The sequence below is a fragment of the Morus notabilis genome, unplaced genomic scaffold (genome assembly GCF_000414095.1).
Source record: "Morus notabilis unplaced genomic scaffold, ASM41409v2 Scaffold843, whole genome shotgun sequence".
Lineage (NCBI taxonomy): Eukaryota > Viridiplantae > Streptophyta > Magnoliopsida > Rosales > Moraceae > Morus > Morus notabilis.
The window spans coordinates 1,204,712-1,226,820 of NW_010361268.1; the positions used below are offsets into that span (position 1 = coordinate 1,204,712).

The following is a 22,109-nucleotide window of genomic DNA, read 5'->3' on the forward strand; positions in this document are numbered from 1 at the left end:
CTTATTCGAGAATATAGCTTTGAGAATTAAGTCGGCCGTACGTTTACTTTCTGCACTACCTTATATTTTTGCAACCAATTATCATTTTTATCTTCTAGCAAAAAAATAAATCAATGATCATTGGCTAATATTTCCAGTTGTCTATTAAATTTTTGAATCTATCATGAAAATATTTTTTTATTATTGATCTTAGATTTCTAAGCAAGTTATATGTGTGTGTGTGTGTGTGTATTATCGAATATATTAAAAAGGAGCTTTGTACAACCAAGAACCAACTTTATATATATGTATGTGTATATACATTATATATATATATACACACACATATATATAACATGTAGTGTAGGACAAAGTTTGGAATCCGCAGTGCCCAAATTCCAGTACCAACCGCAGCAAATCAATGCAAGACAAAGATAGAAAAAAATACTTCGGAATTTATATGATAATCTGTAAATCGCAAGGAAAATTCATGAAATCATGAGGAACACCAAATTAGGTCATCAAGAACAACATCGAAAACTTTCTCAGTTCCTTAATCCGTTAAGTTGTTGAAGATTCGAAGGTGATGAATATATTACCGCAGTTCACGAGGCTGCCGGATCTTGAAGGTTTTGTGGTAGACTTTCACAAAGAGTTAGAGGAGGACTTTTGATTGTGTAGTTGTTTTTTGGTGGCCGACTCGTACGTGCATGCATGTCTCCGTTATAAACAAATGTGCTTAATGATCTGAGAAATTAGTGGTACATTATATAATTAACAAAGCCTGGAGGGGAAATGACAGATTAAGCCTAGTCATTTTCTCACATCTTTTACAAGGCCGCAATCTTTTTATACATTTGGGCAAAAGTCGTGTTTTTTTTTTTTTTCCTTTAAATTAGTCATTGTAAAGGAAGAGAAATTGTCAATGAACGAGGAAAAAGTAACGGTCCAATGGCAACATATAAGAAATGTAACATATTGGTCGGGAAAAAGTGATACAAAGAGGCCTGGAATTCAACTCGTTCCAAAAGCCAATGCCAGAGAAAAAAAAAGGGCACAGAAAGGAAAACTCAGAAACAATAAATAGATTTTTCAAAGAAATATAAAATAAAAGAGAATTATGGTTTTTTATTAATTTTTTTTTTTTTTTTTTATAATAAATAAGCATTGCATTTGAAGGGCCAAAGGCAACCTAAACAAATTAACCACGAGCTCTTCAAATTCAGGCAAGGGATCCTATTCACAGAAACTAACAAACTTACGAGTCACGTGCAGGACCGAATAAATTTTTACCAGTTGTCTTTAACCTTTTTCTTTTTTTTTTCTTTTTTTTTTTTGTTGTTGCGTGAAACCAGTTGTCTTTAACTTAGATGTCAACTTTTAATAATTTCTTTGACGCAAGCATATCTTGCAAATTGCAATCTAACAACCGTCTAGTTTATTAAACAACCGTTATCGAACATTGATATTTGTGTCTTATGAAGTTGTGTTGCTATGTTGTAAGATTTGGAAAGAAAGTCCATAATTGGCAATGTCAGCTGCGGAGAAAAAATAAAAACTTCAGATAAATGGCTGGGTTAAAAAAGTGTTACGTACTTTTTGTTCCTTCGAATATTTTTAGTGAATTGGATAAGTTATCCATACGTTCTTTATCAGGGTTTTTAGCACATCTACCCCTGGACTTGTTGTAGTTAACAAATTATCCCTTAAATTTTTAATTTTAACAATCAACCCCCTAAACTTATTTAGCTGTTGCAATTAACCTCATTACTCAGCATGTGCGCCTATTTAACACAATCGAAGATGGATGCTGACGATCGTTTGCCTTCATCATGGGCGCTTCGAACTACTGATTATGAAGAAGCCGGGAGATGTTGCTGATTAAAGAGGAGAGAGAGAGAGAGATTTTTTTGTTTTTGTTTTTTGTTTTTTTTGTAGAAAATTGAACGGACGGTTGAGACTTAAATATTTTAAGATCCATGGTTGAGATTAGTTTAGGTTTTTTATTATTTTATTTAATAATTAGGACATACGTAAAATACCAATTTTACCCATTTAGAACCTCACATGTGACTGGCACATGTCAATTTCCGTCCATTTTTTAACCACCCTTATCCAAATTGGGTTAATTACAACAGTTAAGCAAGTTCAAGGTGTTGATTGTAAAAATTAAAAGTTTATGAAGCAATTTGTTAAACCACGACAAATTTAGGAGGCAAATGGACTAAATACACTTTTAGTCAAAGTAAATTTTCTCATGAATTTAATAAAATATTGCATATTATTTTCAAATGATGAATTGATGAAAGATATTAAAATTTAGAAGAACATACCCTTGCACACAAAACTTAATGCGCTTCTTCGTCATTTGAAATTATTGTTTATACCTTCAAGTGAAATAATATGACGCATATAAAGGTATTTCTACTCAAATTTTAGAAGTTGTTGTCGATTTGGTTCCATTGGCGGAGAGGTTGGTCTCATCGCACCTACAAAATAAAATGTTTTCTTCTTAGATGATATAGCGTTGTTTAATTTGTCAACTTCCTTAATTTCGATTGGTTTATTAGTTATAATTTGATCAATTTTTAGGGGACAAACTATCAATGAACAATGATATAGGATCCTTTGTACCTAATAAAATATTTAGGTAGCAAAGTGCCATTAAACTATAATTCAAGGTTGTTAGTGTCTAATAAATTTGTTGGGTACTAAAATGTCAGAAAAGAAAAATTCAGGGGGTGAATTCCAATTAGTGCATGGGGAGAGGACAAATATCTGAACACATCCGGGGCTGAGGGACCCTGATAGAGAGGAAGACCCAATTAATGGACGGTCTGATTTGGCTGCTCTGGCGAATGTCGGTGACGCGTCTTTGTACATCATTGACTTATTTCAATACAGTTATCGAGAATCAGCAGAAAATATATGTATACTTACATATTATACCGTTGTAGAAAATGATGCATATTTGATGTGGGATTTTTCTTAATTTTTTTTTTCCTTTCCCTTTCTGGAAAGAGCCCATCTTTCCATTGTTGGTGATAAAATCATAAAAATATTAGAAATATTTTTGAATATACTATTTCTCTCTATTAAAGATGTCTCGTTACGACGTTACCTTAGACAGTTTTCTTCCTTTTTTTTTTTTTTTTTTTTTTTTTTGAGGAGTCCAGGACGACTTACAAAGACAAGCTTCTGTTTTTTTTTTTTTTTGAGGAGTCCAGGACGACTTACAAAGACAAGCTTCTGTTTTTTTTTTTTTTTGAGGAGTCCAGGACAACTTAAAAAAACAAGCTTTTTTTTTTTTTTTTTTTTTTTTCTGCTGGCTAGTGGCAAGTTACCTTATTATACCAGTTAATTTTTATTTGGTATGGATCATGATTCCTGAGAGAGTGAATTGACCAAGAATTGATAATTATATATATGAAATAGGGACAAATTATAGTACTCATTATTATGGAGTTTTTTTTTCCTGAAATTTTAACCAATATTTATTTCTTTTTTTGAGGAGTCCAGGACAACTTACAAAGACAAGCTTCTGTTTTTTTTTTTTTTTTTTTTTTTTTTTTGAAACTTACAAAGACAAGTTACTTCTTCAAGCTATGTGCTTTCTGTCGGTGAAGAACACTCGAAGAAAAGTGAGAAAACAAACCTCGTACTCACAAAGAAGATAAATACGCCAATTACAAAGAACACGCGTTTTTGTCTGCTCAATAGTAAAATTATTCCAACAAAGGTTGATTTTGTTGCGGTAAAAAATAATAATAAGAGAAGACCCATAATTAGCTCTAAAAACTCAAGGCTTGCTGAATAATTTTGCATTTTATTCTCATCTCTTTTAAAAGTCCTATTGGGCGCATTTGGAACTCATTTTAAAATGATTTTATTTTTTGTATGAAAATGAAAATGAAAACGTTTTTAATGTCAGACAGATATCATTTTTAAAAATACGTTTGGTAGTTTTATCAAAAGATTATTTTTAGTGTAAAAAACTCATTAATGTCTCTCTTTCTCTCTCTTTGCTCCAGAGAGGAGTGTTAGGCCCCGTTCATTTCGCTTATTAAAGTTTAGAATTCGAGTTTTGCTACAGTAAAAAGCTCTCACAAACAATCACATCTAACTTTTTTACTACAGTAAAAAGCTCTCACATAAAATCACATCTCAACTCGAATTAAAAACTCAAATCAGCGAACTAAACGGGCCCTTAGTTTACCAGTACCTCCTAAGAGTTTAAGCTTTTAGGATGGATTGGTAAATTAACATGGTATCAGAGCGGGAGGTCCTGGGTTTAAATCCCCGTAATTGCATTCTTTATCCCCATTTAAAATTGTCATCATGTGTTGGGTTTTTAATATATATCGGGCTTAAATATTCATGTGTTGGGCTTTCCAATTAACTTACTCACATGATTGCCTATTGTTTAGCCCACACATGAGGGGGAGTGTTAAAGTATAAAACTATTGTTGACCAACTTCCTAAAAGCTTAAGCTTTTGGGATGAATTGGTAAACTAACAAGGAGAAAATGAAAACAAAAAATGAAAAATGATTAAAAGTCATTTTTTATTTCTCTCTCATTTTACACTAAATCAAAAAATTATTTTCATTTTCATTTTTTGCCTTTATTGCGCCAAACGCCATTTTGAAAATGTTTTCATTTTTTTCTCAAAAAACGTAAAAAATAAAAATATGATCAATTCCAAACATAACAATTGTAACTCAAAACTTATAGCTTGATATCCTAGTGTCAAGTCAATTTAAAGATATATTCACATCCAAATAAATTTACTAGATTCCCAACAGCCCAACCGTTAAAACTTATAGTACGTTTAATTTATAGATTTTAACAGAAAATTTTAAATTCTATAAGAGGGAAAAATACAGAAAAAAAAAAAATTTTAAACAAACCCATGAAACAAATACACACCCTATTTGTAAAACAAAACAAAACAAAGGATTTTGTTTGTACATTTTAGCGCTTCACATGTAGAGAAGCCAAAGTTCAAGAAACAAGACAATATTGTGGAAATAAATGCCTTGAAAGAGGCAACTCTTGTCAAAAATCACTCGTCGTATTGTGTATGGCTCAGAAACTCCGCAGCCATATTAATGGGTTTATAGACTATTATTAGTTTTTTTTTTTTTTTTTTTTTTTTTTTTTTTTTGTCTGACTGTTATTTGTTCCAGCCAGATAAGAAACTGATGGGCATAACGATAAGCCTAAGAACCAAAACCTTGAATGGCATAAAACTGAATGACAAAAGAAAGCAATAATAATATGCTCACAAAAGCCTCTCTCACTATTCAATCTGGGTGGTTTCAGTCTCTAGGGTCCACTTCTCTTTGTTGATCCCAAGAACACCTTTATAATCTCTGCCAGAGGAATCAAGACCAAGAAGAGATTCCTCAGAACACTGCCTTTTCGCCGCAGAGTAATTTTTTTTTTTTTTTAAAGAAGATCCCGTTTCAGAAATTTGAAGTCTGTCGTCATGTTGTGTAAATAATCTCAGAATATTCTAGGCTTAGTTACATTTTTTTTTCTGTTTCTACATGATAATGGATATAAAGAAAACCCATATCAAAAACCCGACTTAGATGACAGAGAAAAGCAGAACCGACATAACCACAAGCTTGATTATCTGAAGCAATTATTTGTCTAGAATATTAAATTATCAAGTTGGCAAGTTGGCATTCATTAAAAATTGCAAACAATTGAGAGTGACAATTTGATTTTAATGCTTAATTTGTACAGATGAGATTTTCATTTTTCTCCAAAAAATGCAACAAATATACACAGATAATTACAATAACCCCCAACCAAACCACATAAACTATGTCTAAGAGATCTAGGAAAACAAAAACATGATGAACATCAGCACCATAAAAATTCAAAACTCAAAAATCCCCAAAAGAAAAAAGTAAAAAGAAACATTTTTATATGGTTTTTTTTTGTATTTCTCAGATACTCGACGGATGAACCTAATTCTCTCTACCACGCTATAACGAAAAATCTCATAAGCCACCATACATAACCCTGAGCTGAGCTAACCGGAATATTCCAAAATATTCGCCGGGAAATTCCATTCCGGTAACCGGGAAATCGAAAGTTGAGACGTGTTACCGCGATCTGCGCTTACCCGTACCGGCAGTCTTCGTCCTGCGATTCTTATTGGTCGGTTTCCGGAAGGCGCTGCAGAAACCGCAGACGGAGACCTTGGGCGATGGCGGCTCAATCGCCGGCGAGACTCTCCCGGTGCGGTAGCCGCGTCCTCCGCCGTTGGATTGGCTCCTCTCGACGGTGTTGATCGGCCTCGGCGCCTTGACCTCCTTGAGCAACGTCTCCGGCTTTTGATCTTGCTGATCTCCCGATCCTTGCGGTGGCTGATCTTCCTTTTGCGGGACCTGATTTAGCTCACCCGACAAGAACCTGTCGTCCCACACCAGCCCTGACGAGCCTTGCCTCCTGAAGGACATGGCAGATCTTTGCAAACCAGCCATGGCGTCTCTTTCTCTCTCTTCTTTCTCTCTCTTTCTTTCTCTTTCTCTTTCTCTTTCTCTGGATCTTTCTATTATTATTGTTGTGTATAAAACTAAAATGGAATTGTTGTGGGTAAATTTGAGTATTATTATTGAGTTGTTGGTTATGTGACTTTTTGGTTTCTGTTTATATAGGGGCCGAGGATAAGAGGTACAAAGAATGGCTACGCACAAAGGTCAGAACATGGCTGCTCAGTCAACTTTTTATTATTTTATGTATTTGTTTTATGCTTTCTTACCGTTAAACAGGACATGGTAAGAGTCTAAGAAATCGTTATTTAATAAAAAAAAAAATGATAACAACGAGGGAAAATGAAGAAAATATTTTTTAAAGTGTATGTGTCTCAATTTTTATTTTTTATTTTTAATTAATATTTTTTAATTAAATAATTATATTAATTAAAAGTGTATTAATTAAGAGTAAGGAATAAAAAATTTAGATTCATATACTTTAAAAAGTAAGTTTAACTATTTTCTCTAAAAATAAGGATTGTTGGTATTCTTATTCTTAAATTTTGAGCATTATGGCAATTTAGTCTCTGAGATTTTTTATTTTGACAGACTACCATTTTCATCTTTTTTAGTAGTTTTGGTCTTTGATATTAAGATTAATAAATTTCTAAAACCCCTGACACTAAATTTCTTAATTTTTATCAAGTTTTAAGTTATCACATGATAGACTCATAATTAACACCGTCAAATTCTAAAAATTCTTTTTCAATTTTTGTGTCATGGATCAAAATTACCAAAAAGAAAAGTTTAAGAGGTAATTTGTTAAAAGTAAAAGTTTAAGAACCAAATTGTAATAATGCTCAGAGTTTAGAAACTAATGTACCAATAACTCTAGTGATAATAATAGAGTTATTAGCCTTGTTAGTTCTTAAACTACGAGAATCGTGACAATTTGATCCTAAAATTTTTAAGTTTAAGAGATTATCCTCTAAACTTTAGCTTATCCGGTAGCTTTAAATTCTTGGCACTGAAATTGATGAAGGATTTATAAAATATAATTTAGATAATCACATACTTATTGTATAAAAAGTGAAAATTTTACCTAAATAGTTAACTAAGCGCAAAATGTCATAATTTTTATGTTTTTAGCATAGTAAAAAAAAAAAAAAAAAGACACTTTGTATTTAATGTAAATATTTCCGTGAAGTTTCAAGTTATCGCTTTACGTGCATGATCAGCTCTATAAAATTTTCAAAATCCTTTTGTCAATTTTGTTGCCAACAACTAAAATTGTAAAAAACCAAAGTTTTGTAAATAATCCGTGAAAAATGCAATTCCAAGCACAAAAATATTACAATGCTCATAGTTTAAGAATTAATAGTGCTTCTGAATAATGTTAAGGACACCGACTCAAATTTCAATTTTTATATATCAAATAATGTGGTATGTAAGTTAACTTTTTTATTAGTAGATGTAAACTTTTATCATTAATTGACATGGTAATGTTTTAAACATTCACCAATATAAAAATGACAACTCATATATCACATCAGTTAGTGGATAAAAATTAAGATTTGAGTTGGTGTTCCTAATATTATTCTTCTCCAAAACACGTGGAAAACACTATTTCCATAAAATACACGGGCTGCTTTTGTATTTTGCTTTCTTGGAGAAATAAGATAAAACTTTGTTAATACGTTGCACGAAATTTGTTGTTTATAATTTCCAATGTCTGAATTTAATGTGTGTCATTGCTCATTGTTAAGTTTTTAATTTTTTTTATGCGATATTTGCTAAGTTTTAAATAGTGGCAAGGATTATAAATGTGCAGCTATTATAAACTGGGCCAGGCTATAGTCCCCCAGTTGGAAATGAATGGGCTGGTCTCCATTAAATCTCAGCCCTTCAATTTTTTACTTTTGTTTTTTTATTTCAACTCTTAATATCTGACGGTGGTGGTTGGATGAGGGTATGGAGACATTTAGAATGCGTTTAGAGCAAAGATTTTTAAAATAATTCATACCAGATTATAATTATTTATATCATAATTTAAATTATAATTTATGAATCATTACAATATTTTTTTTTATGAATACAAAAGTAATTTTAAATAATAATTTTAAATTCATAAATCAATGGGAAGTGCTACCGGTTGGTTAAGGGATAATAATTTTTTTATTTTGTTGTCAAGTGACAAGTACGAAATCAGTAGGCTTTTTGTGGTGGTTTTGGGAACGAACAAAATAATGGGAAGCCTTGAAACGTGAAGGCATTTCAGCGACAAAAGGATGGACGGCAGATCGGCGAACACCGGGCAGATGGCAGATCCAAACATTCTTTAGCGTTACCTGCCCATTTGCCCAGTTTCAAGTATCAAAGCGTTTTCCTGTTATAGGCTTGCTGACTCTCTTGCAAAATGGGCTTTACTGTGTAATTTCACTGGTTTTCTTTTCTCAGGGATGATAGGCCCTGTTGTGTCTACCATTTTGCTCGGTGAGTTTTCTCAATAAATTACAGTTTAATCAGCAAAATATATATATATATATTATCAAAGCGTTTGAAACTGCATCCGGTTCTTCAGTTCCTCCATTTTTCCATGTTCAGATTCAGTTTCACCACTCTCAATAACAGTATATTTCTGAGAATTGGAACCAAAGCTAGAATCTTTTCCCCCGGAATTCTCGATATATCTTCATGCTGAACTTGAATTTTATCTTCATCATTCCAATCAAAACCAATGGGATCTGAAACTCTAAGAGGTTTTTCTTCAAACACTCTCTGAGCAAAACATTACAGAACTTTATCCCCGGCTTAAACCAGAAAAACCTTATTTCTTGAAAATACCATTCGGCTTAGAAAGTCCTTCCAACACTTCCAAGAGCTTCAATCAAAACTAGGATGAAACCCCAATCCGTTGAATTGGGCGAGAAGCCATGGCCGACATTCCTCCCTGCCCTGCAGTCTACAGAGTTTGTGATAACTATTCAAAAACGACGTCGTATCCTTAAAGTACAATTTCATCAAACCGTTGCGACTCGCAACACAAATATTACGCTTCTCTTTGTCACTTTTACGAAGGAAGAAACCAATTTTTAATAATTGATAAAACAACTTTACTATTTTACCCTCTCAAAAAATTCAGAAAATAGGAAAAATATAAAATTACTCACTCATATTACGAAATTGTCCTCCACAAAGATTATTTAATACAATATTTGTTGTATTAGAAAACGTGAATAGGTAAAATACACTGGCAAAAACCGGTTCCTTGTGCATCCCATGAACCCCACGTGTTCAGTGATAATGGGGGAAATACACCCCACAAAAACAGCGCGGGCGTTCACAGAAAGAGCCTTATAAATTATGGTTAAGTTAAAACTTTAATAGCTTTTTTTTTATGTGGGTCGCAACGTAGGCGTGATTAAGTGATGTTTGTCCACCGTGGCTGAGCTGGCTTTGGTCATCCCCCAAAGCAAAGGTAGCCAACTTGTTTTGATTAATTTTGTCAATCGTTTTCTCGACATTATTAGTTAAATTAATGATCAATTAAGGAGTTTCTAAGCCAACTAATTAGGAAAAGGTTGTCGTCTAAAGAAGGAAAATTAGGCAAATGTTCAAGCCTTGAGTGATTAATTGGTGATGGTTTGCATTCACGTTTTTTGCCATTGCAGAGTACTCACGACTACTTGTCGGTTGCCTTCTTTGGGTGTCGTTCTGTGGTAAATAGTTTGTAATATTGTCTTTTTTTTTTTTTTTTTGCTGGATATATTTGGTTGATAATTTAGTATTAGTTACCCTAGTTATGACTTTTGAACATAATATCGGGCCGAGACTAAAAAACAAACAAAACCCGACAACAACAACAACAAAAAATGGAACTTTGGCGTCCCAAATAACGTTTTTAAAGTTCTAAAAATTAACAAGATAATTTTCAGAGTCACCTATAAAGAACTAGAATTTTATTGACCTCTCCTCTCATATGCTCACTGATGAGATACCGACAAAACAAAGTATTTTTTTGTTGTAGAAAAATATGAGTTGATAATAGAATATATTAGAAAGATAGATTTGGATTCTATAGGGACTATGTATAAATACGAAGCAATACTATTTCCCAAAGTTATAGACCCTTTTTTTTCACTTTTTATTATATAATTTTTGTTTTACTCCAAACAGGAAGAGTGGTAATAAGGACCCATTTTAAGTCGGTTTCATCTACTAGCGAAAAAACCAAAATTGGATCCATCACGTGCAAAAAAATTGCTTGCCCTTTTTCATGGCCTTATGGCTTATCGCATTCAAGAAAGTTCCAAGGTGAAAAATGCATTTATCATCTGTTTGATTTGCACTTGCCTGACGTCCACGAATTCTTTTCAAACCTTTCAAACCTTTTGATTTTTTTTTTTTTTTTTTTTGAGGAATTTGAAATTTTTTTTTTTCAATAATACATTATTGTTTATTTCCTTTCAAAGATGGCAACTCAATTAATATGATAAATGTCCCTATTACTCCTTACTTTACTCGTACAAGTCAAAATAATCCAGGATTTTCTTCGATTTTGAATAATCATTGGGGTCAGAAAAACAAGAAGCTTAACACCTGGCCCGCAACAGATAAAGAAGAATAATAATTGGGGGTATTGAATATTTGGTAAGCCACCGTGATCAACACCAAAGAAATTGTACCAATTCCAAGTCTAAAAACACTATCATGCTTTAATTTGTAAAAGGTCATTGTCACCATCATCACATCATCGGTATTATCATGTCCACAGTCCATATATAAGAGAAAAATATAATAAAAATTAATCCATTTAACAAAAAACAAAAAAATAAACCAAACCCAACATCTGGCGTGCCATGATTGATCAAATAATTAAAGAATAGCTTAATTTTTTTCGCTGATTTAAAAATAATTTTAAGAATTATTTAGTTGAGGGATTTGTACTCCGATTTAAATTATGGTTCGTGATTCGTTACAGTATTTTCTCTCATTAAAAATACACGTAAATTAAAAATAATTTTAATCTCATAATTTTAATCTATAAACCAAACGTCTTAATTTGTAAAAGGTCATTGTCACCATCATCACATCATCGGCATTATCATGTCCATATATAAGAGAAAAATATAATAAAAATTAATCCATTTAACAAAAAACAAAAAAATAAATCAAACCCAACATCTGGCGTGCCATGATTGATCAAATAATTAAAGAATAGCTTAATTTTTTTCGCTAATTTAAAAATAATTTTAAGAATTATTTAATTGAGGGATTTGTACTCTGATTTAAATTATGATTCGTGATTCGTTACAGTATTTTCTCTCATTAAAAATACACATAAATTAAAAATAATTTTAATCTCATAATTTTAATCTATAAACCAAACGTCTCCTTAATTATTAGGACCTTCAAATGACCAAGACAAAGCAATCGAGTACGTCACTGTGATATATGTGGCAATTAGATACTCAATCGAGTGATGTGTTGATTCTTAAGTATGTTTTTCGGTGGAGAATGGAGATGCAAATTTGGAAAGCACTTTCCCCTGAAAAATAATTTGGAAAGCATTTTCCCCATAGTGGGTATTACTCAATTACATGCACACACATCATTCTGCCCAGAAGATGTCTGGTTACTTTTCGTGGCATTATTTATTTGGTAAAGTGATTAAATAGAGGCAGCGGCTTGTCCTGTTCCAAATAAAAATATAATTTATACCATCTATTTAATTTTCAGTATCCAAAAGAGTGTCAAACTAATTATATTTTATCATATTATTAATGAATAAGCATGATAAATCAATTAAAAAATATTTTAAAATTTTTAAACGACAAAAAGTAATGATATGATTAATTAAACATTAATTTATTTAGAGAGCAACAATGAACTTTCAATTAATAATTAAAAAAAAAGAAATTGCAACGATAAATTCAAGGATGCCGCATTTTTCCAAATGGCAAAGCGACGTGTAGTTTTTGTGTTGAATACAATGTCGTTTTTCAACTACAAATGCATTGCCTGATTTAAAAAATTAGAACAACATGCCGTGATCGTACACCTATGTATAAAACGACGCACCACTATTTATACATACAGACATAAAGAACGACAGTGGACAAACCTCAACACCTGCCAAAAAAAATGTCTATTGATTACACTCTTTTTTTGGTCAAGATATGTTTATTAGAAAGACAATTTTTAAAAATACCCCTAAATGCTAAATTAATATGTTAATGTCAAATTGTTATTTGAATAAAACATTTACTCTCTAAATGTAATGCTATTTTATGGATTAAATTTAATAAACGTTATATTTTGTAGTAAATTTATCACTAAATATAACATATAAACAAAACTTGTCATTTTTTAAATCAGTGTAAATCTCGTATCTCGAACCATCAATTTAATAAAGTTTATATGACTTTAAGTGTTAATAATTTTAAATTTTAATTTGTCAAAATTAAATATTTGAGATGCATTATTATGCAATTAAAAAAAAAAAGTTGAGGGCGCTAGAGTGCAATTTTTACCCTTTTTTTCCCCCTCTCAAAACCCTAAATCCCGCCAAAACATTCAGATCCTGATGTCTCTTTCTAAGACCTCTAATTCTCACCGCCTGTTTCCTTTAACCAAACTCAAAAACTTCAATCAGAGCAACAACAAAAAAAAAGAAAAAAAGACGCTGTTTAACGATCTGGAGCTCTTGGGTTTTCAATTTCGGATCTTGGAAAACAACAAATCCAATTCCGCCTGTGCGTGCGCAATTGAGGTTAGTACTGGGCTCCTCTTCTTTATTTTCCGAATTAGTTTTCGTCGATCGATTCGCACGCTGAAATCTTTTGAGAAGTTGCAGGTAGAATTTCGGAGATGTACGGCAGAAAGGCTTGCCAACTGGTGAAAGAACTTGCAACTGGAGAGAAAGAGCAACTTACCCCGTTCAATGTATGATTACTTCTCAAATTGGGTTCTTTTTTTTTTTTTTGGTCCGATGATGGCGATTTTAGTAATGGGTTTTGTTTAACAATACTTGTTGTGTCGGGGATTCTTCGGAATTCTCACTGACGGTTCTAAGTCAGCGCCAATATTTGACAAGTTACAATTTTTGACCGTTCTCCTAATTTTTTGTTTAGAGATACAGCTTTAGATATTTGTTATTAGTATAGATTAGGGGAAGCAATATGGGGCTTAAAATAACGTTCTGGTCCAGAAATTGTGTGTATTACAAGAGTAAACAGTGAATATGACATAATGTTGCCTTGCTTTAAATATGTTCCGAGCAATGCGATTTGTTGGTCAATTTTGTAATTCAACCGTGTTTTACTGATTGTGCGCTATGAACATTTTTTTTCTTTGAGTTAGTAGTGTCTGAAAATTTTCTAATTGGGCTTTTGAATGAATTAGATTAATGAAATTGAGTTGAAATCGGATAATCAAAATTCAAACGGACTTCATTTTGCAACGATGGTTTATTACATAGAACAATTGGGTTTATTTCACCCATCAAATTGTGAGTTTGACTTGCTAGATGATAATTAACCAAGATTTTGCTATTACCTTATGAAGCTCCTAGTATTTTTCGAGGCCTTTCATGTCTTTTCTTTTTGTTGGTACGAAAGTCTAACTATCCAAATACTAAGTTTGAATTACTTGAACTCTATGCTTTTGACTTAAAAAACCATCGGTTATCCTTTAGCTCTGTTTTCTCAATTACATGTATGAATATTTTGCATTCATGATTGAAGACTCAATACTTGCTTGAAGTTGAATGGAAACTTATTGGAGTCTTCTTTCTCTCATATAATAGTGTCTCTAACTTCTTTATCACTTTGATACTGCAGAGTGACCAACTTGATCAAGTAATTGCAGAATGTAGTCAACATTATTCTGAGCTTCAAGCCTTGATAAGGTAATCCCCTTTTGTATGTTTGTGTTGCTTGAGGTGCTAGTAGTGTTCAAAGACAATCGTATAATATAAGAATCCCTTTATGTATTGGAGACCGTTATGTATTTCTTGGTCTAGTGTTATATAGTTGACTTGTAATGACTGGATTTTACAACAGGAATATGCAGGAAAAAGGATTGGATGTCCAAACAACTAAAAACGAAGACCACTTTGGGGCACTTGTCCACCACCTTTCTTTAGTTCGCAACAAACGGTGCCTAATGTCATATCTGTAAGTAACTTCTTATCTGTTCTTTATCTATATATGCATCAACCTACTTCTATCCAGTCAAATGAAGCTGTTTTCTATTAGCCAAATGCCGGCTATTCTTGCTCATGTTTTTATGATAATGCAGGTATAAACGAGCTGAAATTCTTCGAAATCTGATTTGGAAGGTGGGGACCATGCTTCCACAAGAAATTCAAGAGAAGTTGAGTCATTTCGAGGAAGAATATTTCAAGAAACATTCTGCATCTTTGAAATCATATATGTCAAGAATCGATCTCGACTTGGCTGTGGTAAGTTACAGTTTATGTGCTTTCCCAACACAGATTAAGGCTATAAATTTTGTCAAGTTTTTACTAGAATGCTTTTGCTTAGTAGATCTTCTGGTGTAACACTTTTTTTTTTTTGTTTTTTCCCTTCTCAAAGGGCGCCAAAAAAAAGAAATCTTAACAGCCATTGATGATTTCTTGTTTAACCAGGACATGGTGCCGCCAAAAGATCCTTACATTCAGGTGAGAGTCCTCGATGATATCGGTGAAGGAATAGTACTAAGTGATGATAAGACAGCCAATTTTACTTGTCATTCAATGCATTTTCTTAAAAGAACGGATGCTGAACAGTTCATCTCAAGGGTGAGTTCTGACTGACTTCATGATTTTATAGCATATAGTTTGGATTTATTGAATTTCTCATCTATTAGATACTGGCTCTTATCAACAGGGCTTGATGGAGGAGCTCACAGGTTGACACGAGTCTCGCTGCTAATTGTTCTCGTACCATTCCATCACGTTGAAATTTGGGGGTGATGAATAATTTATTCGTCATCTTCTTTTCTTGCTAAGCTGTTTCTTAAAGAGTGATAAAAAACAAAAAAATTATTGTATTTGATTTCGCCCTAGAAACAGCGTATAACATGAACAAGATGGGAAAATTTACTTTTTAACCAGTTGAGATGGTACTTTCTAAGGGCCCGTTTGGTATATAGGTTCAACTAAAATTCTTGATTATGACTCTTGAAATTCAAATTTTGTGAAGAAAAAACATTGTAGCAAAACCATGAGTTTGCACTGTAGCAGAACTCATATACCAAACATACACTAATTGATTTCACATTTAAACGAATTAAAATGCACATTATTGGTCTCAGGAACGCAGATATTCAAATGATTTTATATATATGCAGGTTATTGGCTAATATATAATGCTACATTGCCAAAACATGTACTGCAAAACTCTAATTGAATTCGCTTCTTGTAATTTAAAGAGGTAAATATCAATACAATGTGAGCTCTAACTAAGAAAGGGGTGTTACTACTTTCTATGTCTACCACCACCACCGCTACCACTACCCCCACTCTTTGAACCCTCGGATACACAAGCATCCAATGCTTCTAAAATCTGATAATCAAATTTATGCCCTTTCATGGCAGCCCTTACCTTCCTAATAACTTGCTGCTTCATCACCCTACGCTCCGCCACTGAAAGGTGCTTACATCTATCAATTCCCTTGAGAAATTCAACAAGATAACCACCATTTCCTCCATCAGACTTTTCCAACTTCACAAGTTTTTCAACCACTTGTGCAGCAAACATCCTTTCTAAACAGGCCTTCTTTCCCAGCTGAACAATATCCAAAAGGCATTGCCCATTCACTTCCCTCGTCTTTGTCGACTTGCTTTCCAGTGATTGAACCATTCTCTCTACAAGACCCATGTGAAGAATTCGGTTCAAGATAAGGACACCACCACTGCCAAATAGCATCTGGTGAAGTGCTGTGTAGGCAGCATCCTGTAACTCTGTACTACTGTTTTGCATCATCATAACTAGCTCGGGTATGATGTCATATTCCAGAAACTTCTTAGTGCAGGGTTCTCCACCAGAACAGGCCAACTTCATTAATAAAAAGACAGATTGAGATTTTGTCGAGCTTTCTTCATGGTGTCCCCGTTGCAGAAGTTCACCTAATCGCTTGATAAGTGGACTTTTCAGAATCCTGTTTCTAATACTCGATTCTCCTGCTTTTTCGATGATTGGTATAAGATCTTGCATTGCCTCCAACACTTGCTTGCTATCACCAGCAACCACCTTATGGATAAGATCCTCGAAAGAGTGATGCTTTGGTGAAAAAGGAACTCTTCTATCTGATAAAACAAAAGTCTCTAGACGAAGTCTAACTTGCCATGGCAAAAGATTTAGATTTGTCGGTTGAAGAGAACCATTGGCTTGAGGACCTCCCAACTCATAAAATGTCTTCAATATGACAATAGCATGGTGTTGAGCTACTTCAGATCCATTCTCCATAAGTTTAAGAAGACTTTTGTCAATTTCAAAGCCAAACATTCTCTGAACAGCTTTCGATTTTCCAGCCTTGGTCAAAGACATCAATATAGTAAACATACTCTCATGCCATTCCTCAGCATTTGGAGAAAGCAACTCAGTCATTCGATTAAATGGAATTCTTTGCAGTACTTCGTCAACTGTCTCTAGACTTCCAAATTCTGCAAGCTTTGCAAGAACAATTGAAATGTTGGTTTGAATCATGGGGTCTTCACAATCTTCTAAGATGCTTGCCAACTTGCTGACTGAACCTGTAGCTTCAACTGATGGAAAATAATTGCAGTAATCGCTCTTACTGAATATGTTCATGATGGCTTCTGCAGAGACTGCAATTAGACTCTCTGACCCAGTTAAAATAATGTTCGAAATCCTAGGACCCAGAATGCTACTAAAGCTTGCTCTGCTGGCTTCCAGTTCAGAAATAGATTTGCTAGCCATTAGAGCCTGGATAATGGCTTTTAAGGTGATAATCGCCTGCTTTTCCTCAGCACCAAGGAAGTGCACTATTCTCTGCTCAGAAACACTTTTTACATTCTCTTTCCCAAATATAAGAAGCCAAGGGCAGATATTTGCAGTTTCTTCCGGTTTGGATTCTTTTAGTAGCATCTCTATTGAATCATTTGTCTTGCTATCAAGGTAAAGAGCAACCATGTCGTGAACCAAGTACAATGGATCTGTTTCGGTTTTCATAAGCAAAGAACCTTCAACAAGCTTGCAAACTATAAGAGGGAACAAGCTTTCCTGCCCAAGAACTGACCAAATAGCCTCTACACATGATTCCGGCACAGGTTCTGCCCATGAAAGAGCAGCCAGAGCTATGAAGAGGTTTCTAGACTCTCCAGGCATCGCATCTAGACTGAATTTGAACGACCCAAAAATGGTCAACGTATTCTCAGCTTCTTTTTCATTTACATATGATACTGGGCCTGGTGCACAGGTGGCAAATGTAGATAAGTTGGTGATGGCTTTTTTCCATTTCTCGACTCTCTTTTCTTTCCTCAGAGCCTTACCCATAACAGCAACTGTCAGAGGGTGGTGGCCACAACGATCAAGTAATTTGTCTGCTACATCCTATGGAATAAAATGATAATAGTTTAATCAAACTATAGAGGAAAAGAAATCATAACAAAATTATTAGGCAAGCACAAATTGGGAACATGTCTGTCTGAGAACTAAATAATGTGCTAGTAATGTGCTTCAACTATACACCCCCTTAAACTTGGTTCATGACTACATGGATTCTGTAAGAGGGTTCGAAGGTGTATACGTGTATGTATATGCATGTGTATTGTCATAATTCTAATACAATAATTGGACACTCCCCTAAAGTAACACGTAATAGTTGCCTATGGAGATAATAAAGCTTTCATGAACTCGAGCAAAGTAGATATAAGATAAACTATAAACAGACATTTTTTTTTTTATAGAAAATATCTGTTCATGATGCATCCTTATAGCAGTAGAAGAAGATTCTATAAGGCTGTTTTAAAGTTGAAAAATTTAGCGAGATCTTGGATCATTACGAGAATTGGCAACTAAATCACCAGTGAGATGCTACACATGTACTTACATTCATACTCTATTAGAATATCAACATTATGACATGGTAGGTTGTTGTGTCATTTGCAATAATGATACCTGTGGAATTGTGGTGTTGACTAGAAAATTTACAGCGGTCATATTACAGCTTCACTAGTTTCCTTATTTAGAGGATTTGGGTAGTCTATTACCCCATTCTTTTCTCTTGTAATTTATTCCCTGATTTGATTGAAGATTTCTCCCCACAAATCAGGGATTATTTTCTGTTTTTTGTAAGATTTCTTGCCTAGGGTTCCTATATATATGTTCTTGCTCTTGTACTGATTGAGATAGGTTAATAAGAAAAAGTTTTCCCATCAAAAACTTCAATAATAAAACAAAATTTAGAACAAATATATATGCCATGGGACATACCGGTAATTCTTTTTCACTAAGGAGGCTATGGTAGAGAATAACTGCCTTGCTAATCTCTCTTATGTCATCTTTGCTTAGCTCTACCTTCTCTGCTTCTGTTATTTCATAGACAGCCTCATCTCTTGTTGTTACAACATACTTGCAATCATTGTCATATAATTTAGCAAACCGCTCAACTATATCCTGCTCCCACACATCATCAAGAACAACAAGAATACTCTTTCCATACAAGGCTTCTTGAAGTAAGCAACACATATAATCAAGATCTCCACTGTTTTCATCCTGAATTTTCTTCCAAAATCCAATCTGCACCAGAAACCTAGAAATTTTTCTTGCCAAGCGCCTTTGGTACTCAGCCTTACTTCCATTGCAAGCAGATCTACTGCACCATTGCCCAAATCCAAGTTCAACAGCTCCTCCCACAAATCTCTTGGGAGGATCAGAAGCCACTTGTCGAGCCAAGCATGATTTCCCAATACCAGATAGCCCAACGATTAAAATGACTCGACGAGAACCTTCTTGTTCAAGTAAATTCCTAACATAACTACATTTGCTAGAAACTGGATAGCCTTGTTCACTCTTGATTTTCAATTGAGCTGGGACGGCTTGAGCAGTTGATTCTATGGCCTTCTCAACATTGTGGGCCAGCCTCTGAGATTCTAGCCACCAATTCAAGTCATCCTTAATTGAGTTCACTAGTTTCCCAAGTGGGTCACCAACCATAGAACCCCATACTACTTTAGCCAAGTTCTTAGTCTTACTCTTTGTTAGCATTCTCTTAGCCTTGCCAATCTTCGGATGCAGCCGTTCTGTAAGTCCATTCAGACTTTGAATTTGGCGCTCCAGTTGAGAGTTATGGAGTTTGTGGACGTGTTTTTGCTTAATTCGGTGAGTCAAGCTTTCAAGCTCGCGCACAAACTCCTCTAAGCTCCGAACTCTCTTTGGGGCTTCATCAAGATTCCTTGATGCTTGTTCTAATGCAGCAACAGCACCTACCATACCCGACACTATTTGTGTGGCAGAAGCAATAGTCTGCAATGCATCCATTCGACTACTAGGATGATTATGCTACCAGGATCTATTTTCTTTGCTTTCCCAATCACATGAAAGTCCTCAGAGAAATCATCGAAGATTGACCCCGAAAATGTTGACTCTCGTGTCAACAACCCAAATGGAGATTCCTCAACTTTTTCTTCATTTCATAAGCAAATCAAAATGTTTCCCTGTTTGAGGTGTTTTAACTCCATAAGCCCTTCTTCCATCACACTGCAGAACAATTATTAAAATCAAGTTCTAAACTTCAAAATTTCCAGTCGTACAAACACATACATTAGAAGATTTTAAACCCATTAGGAACCCAACATCAAAAGATAAACACCCATCAAAAGGAATCTGATTTGTACTTCAAAAACCATCAGTATTCGTGAAAGCTAGCAAACCCACTTCTCATATAAGTGGATACAAATGTTGAAACTGCAAAACCATTCAAACAATCAAATGTCCACTTCCAACGCCGGCAAATGAGGTAGCAAAGAAGTTTGATGACCGAGAATAATTCAAAAACAATATAAAGATAGAATTTTGAGGACAAAATATTCGAAAGACGGTGGTATCACCTAAATTACCTGCAAGGTTTGGACCCCAGGTCAAAATCTGAGATCAACCGTGGGAAAGGAGAAGACAAGGAACCAACTTTTTGAGTAGCTTAAAACCAATAGAATGATCCAATGATATATACAATAGAAAAACGACAAAAAAAAGGGGAAAATGATATTGAATAGTCAATTGCAGTCTGCAGGGAGCTGAGAGCCTGAATGATATCGTCCCATGCGGGGAATGCAGTCACGGTCCTGGCCAATGAAGTTTTGCCTTGTCACGTGGGAAGAAGGAATGTATTCTAAAGTAGTTGGCACGGATAAGCTAGGACTTGTTCTTTTATAATAAGTTTGAACTCATATTATAAATTTTGTTAAGTTATTTGTTTGTAAAATTTATGTTTGAACTTGAATTTAAAGTTAAAATTTGAGTTTAAGTTTCTCCTTCAATTCAAGTTTTTAAACTCAAACTCAAATTAATGAACAATATTTTTTTATTATTAAAAACGTCATAACTTTTTTGTTTTAATTTCGATTGAGATGATTTTTTTTCTATGCGTTTACAACGAAAAGACGAATAAAATTTCACCTATATACCATATTAAAATTTTTCATCATCATTGAGTTTTTATTAAAATACTATATAAATATAAATTTAAGTTTTGAACCACTCAACACAAACTCAAATAGATTTTCAATTCAAATCATAACTCAAATATGCACATCTAAACACAAATTCAAGTTATAACTTTAACTCAAATTATAATTCAAATTCAACTTAAAACCTATACTCAAATCAAAATCATTATGATTCAAAAATGCAACTAACAAGCCCCTAGTTTCTTCTTAATTATAATGCGTTGGTGAGATAAGATAGGTCACCTTCCTGTTAGGCATTTCTATTCTACTTGAAAAAATCAACAAGTTTCCACCAACTCAAATAGCTTCATAGCTTATGCTGAGGTCAAAAAGGAGTTCTTTTCTTTCTTTCTCCCTTTGTTCAACGGGGTTATGAGTCTATGAGAGACTCATTTTTGGTATCGTCCAAAAACCACTTAAACAAGAACAAATATATATTCTTAGGCATCATTATACTTAGTTGGGGAAAAAGAAAAGAAAAGACAAATGAAGCGCCTTTTGAATAAAGGAGGTGGGTTTTGGGCTCTCACAACCTCTGTTCTTGCTTTTTTGTGTAATTACTTGTGTAATCTGTGATGTTCTGTTTTGGACACCCTTTTACAAGCCAATATCTGATCTCTACTATTAATAATCTCACTTGAATCATCTCAGCATAGAAACCTCACTTGAATCACATATCATTTCACTAGTGGTGAGTACAGAGACCAAGGGTTTAAAATTGGTTCTAAAATAATTTTATTTTCTGTATGAAAATAGAAATGAAAATATTTTCATTTTCATTTTAGAATTATTTCTGAAATGTGTTTGATAGTTTTATTTAAAGATTGATTTCAGTTTTAAAAAAAACTGAAACTGCGTTTGGTGGTTTAATTTTTGAAAACATGTAATAATATTTAAAATAATAATATATTAAATAAATAATATTATTAAACGGGAAGAAGAGTG

General features: G+C 33.7%; 3 protein-coding genes across 5 annotated transcripts; 1 reads left to right on the forward strand and 2 right to left on the reverse strand.

Annotated features, from left to right (window-relative positions):
* Positions 1-5,710: 5,710 nt before the first annotated feature.
* LOC21408489 (MAPK kinase substrate protein At1g80180) lies at positions 5,711-6,633 on the reverse strand. The gene has a single exon (XM_024166131.1). The coding sequence runs from the start codon at positions 6,476-6,478 to the stop codon at positions 6,098-6,100; it is 381 nt and encodes a 126-aa protein (XP_024021899.1). The 5' UTR covers positions 6,479-6,633; the 3' UTR covers positions 5,711-6,097.
* A 6,422-nt stretch (positions 6,634-13,055) lies between these two features.
* Positions 13,056-15,659, forward strand: LOC21408490 (probable DNA replication complex GINS protein PSF1). Of its 2 annotated transcripts, none has more exons than XM_024166138.1 (7): positions 13,056-13,241; positions 13,320-13,414; positions 14,311-14,378; positions 14,533-14,646; positions 14,771-14,933; positions 15,120-15,272; positions 15,361-15,659. In XM_024166138.1, the coding sequence occupies exons 2-7, from the start codon at positions 13,340-13,342 to the stop codon at positions 15,385-15,387; spliced, it is 600 nt and encodes a 199-aa protein (XP_024021906.1). In that variant the 5' UTR covers positions 13,056-13,241; positions 13,320-13,339; the 3' UTR covers positions 15,388-15,659. The 2 variants fall into 2 exon arrangements, with proteins under 2 accessions (XP_024021906.1, XP_010097259.2); XM_010098957.2 differs by having other exon boundaries at positions 13,326-13,414; positions 15,361-15,656.
* Positions 15,660-15,875: 216 nt separating this feature from the next.
* Positions 15,876-20,627, reverse strand: LOC21408491. 2 transcript variants are annotated; one of them, XM_024166094.1, is made up of 3 exons: positions 20,556-20,627; positions 18,931-20,196; positions 15,876-18,048 (listed from the first exon to the last, which is right to left on the reverse strand). In XM_024166094.1, exons 2-3 carry the CDS (start codon positions 19,975-19,977, stop codon positions 15,952-15,954), a joined length of 3,144 nt encoding a protein of 1,047 aa, XP_024021862.1. In that variant the 5' UTR covers positions 19,978-20,196; positions 20,556-20,627; the 3' UTR covers positions 15,876-15,951. The 2 variants fall into 2 exon arrangements, with proteins under 2 accessions (XP_024021862.1, XP_010097260.1); XM_010098958.2 differs by lacking the exon at positions 20,556-20,627 and having other exon boundaries at positions 18,931-20,265.
* Between the last annotated feature and the right edge of the window lie 1,482 nt (positions 20,628-22,109).

Bases quoted from the DNA above. Each gene is read 5' to 3' on its own strand.
- LOC21408490 (XM_024166138.1), top strand. From the start codon at position 13,340: ATGTACGGCAGAAAGGCTTGCCAACTGGTGAAAGAACTTGCAACTGGA. The intron at 14,379-14,532 runs GTAATCCCCTTT...ATTTTACAACAG, and splicing joins GAGCTTCAAGCCTTGATAAG to GAATATGCAGGAAAAAGGAT. The intron at 14,934-15,119 runs GTAAGTTACAGT...TTGTTTAACCAG, and splicing joins TCGATCTCGACTTGGCTGTG to GACATGGTGCCGCCAAAAGA.
- LOC21408489 (XM_024166131.1), bottom strand. From the start codon at position 6,478: ATGGCTGGTTTGCAAAGATCTGCCATGTCCTTCAGGAGGCAAGGCTCG.
- LOC21408491 (XM_024166094.1), bottom strand. From the start codon at position 19,977: ATGGATGCATTGCAGACTATTGCTTCTGCCACACAAATAGTGTCGGGT. The intron at 18,049-18,930 runs GTATGTCCCATG...TTTATTCCATAG, and splicing joins TTAGTGAAAAAGAATTACCG to GATGTAGCAGACAAATTACT.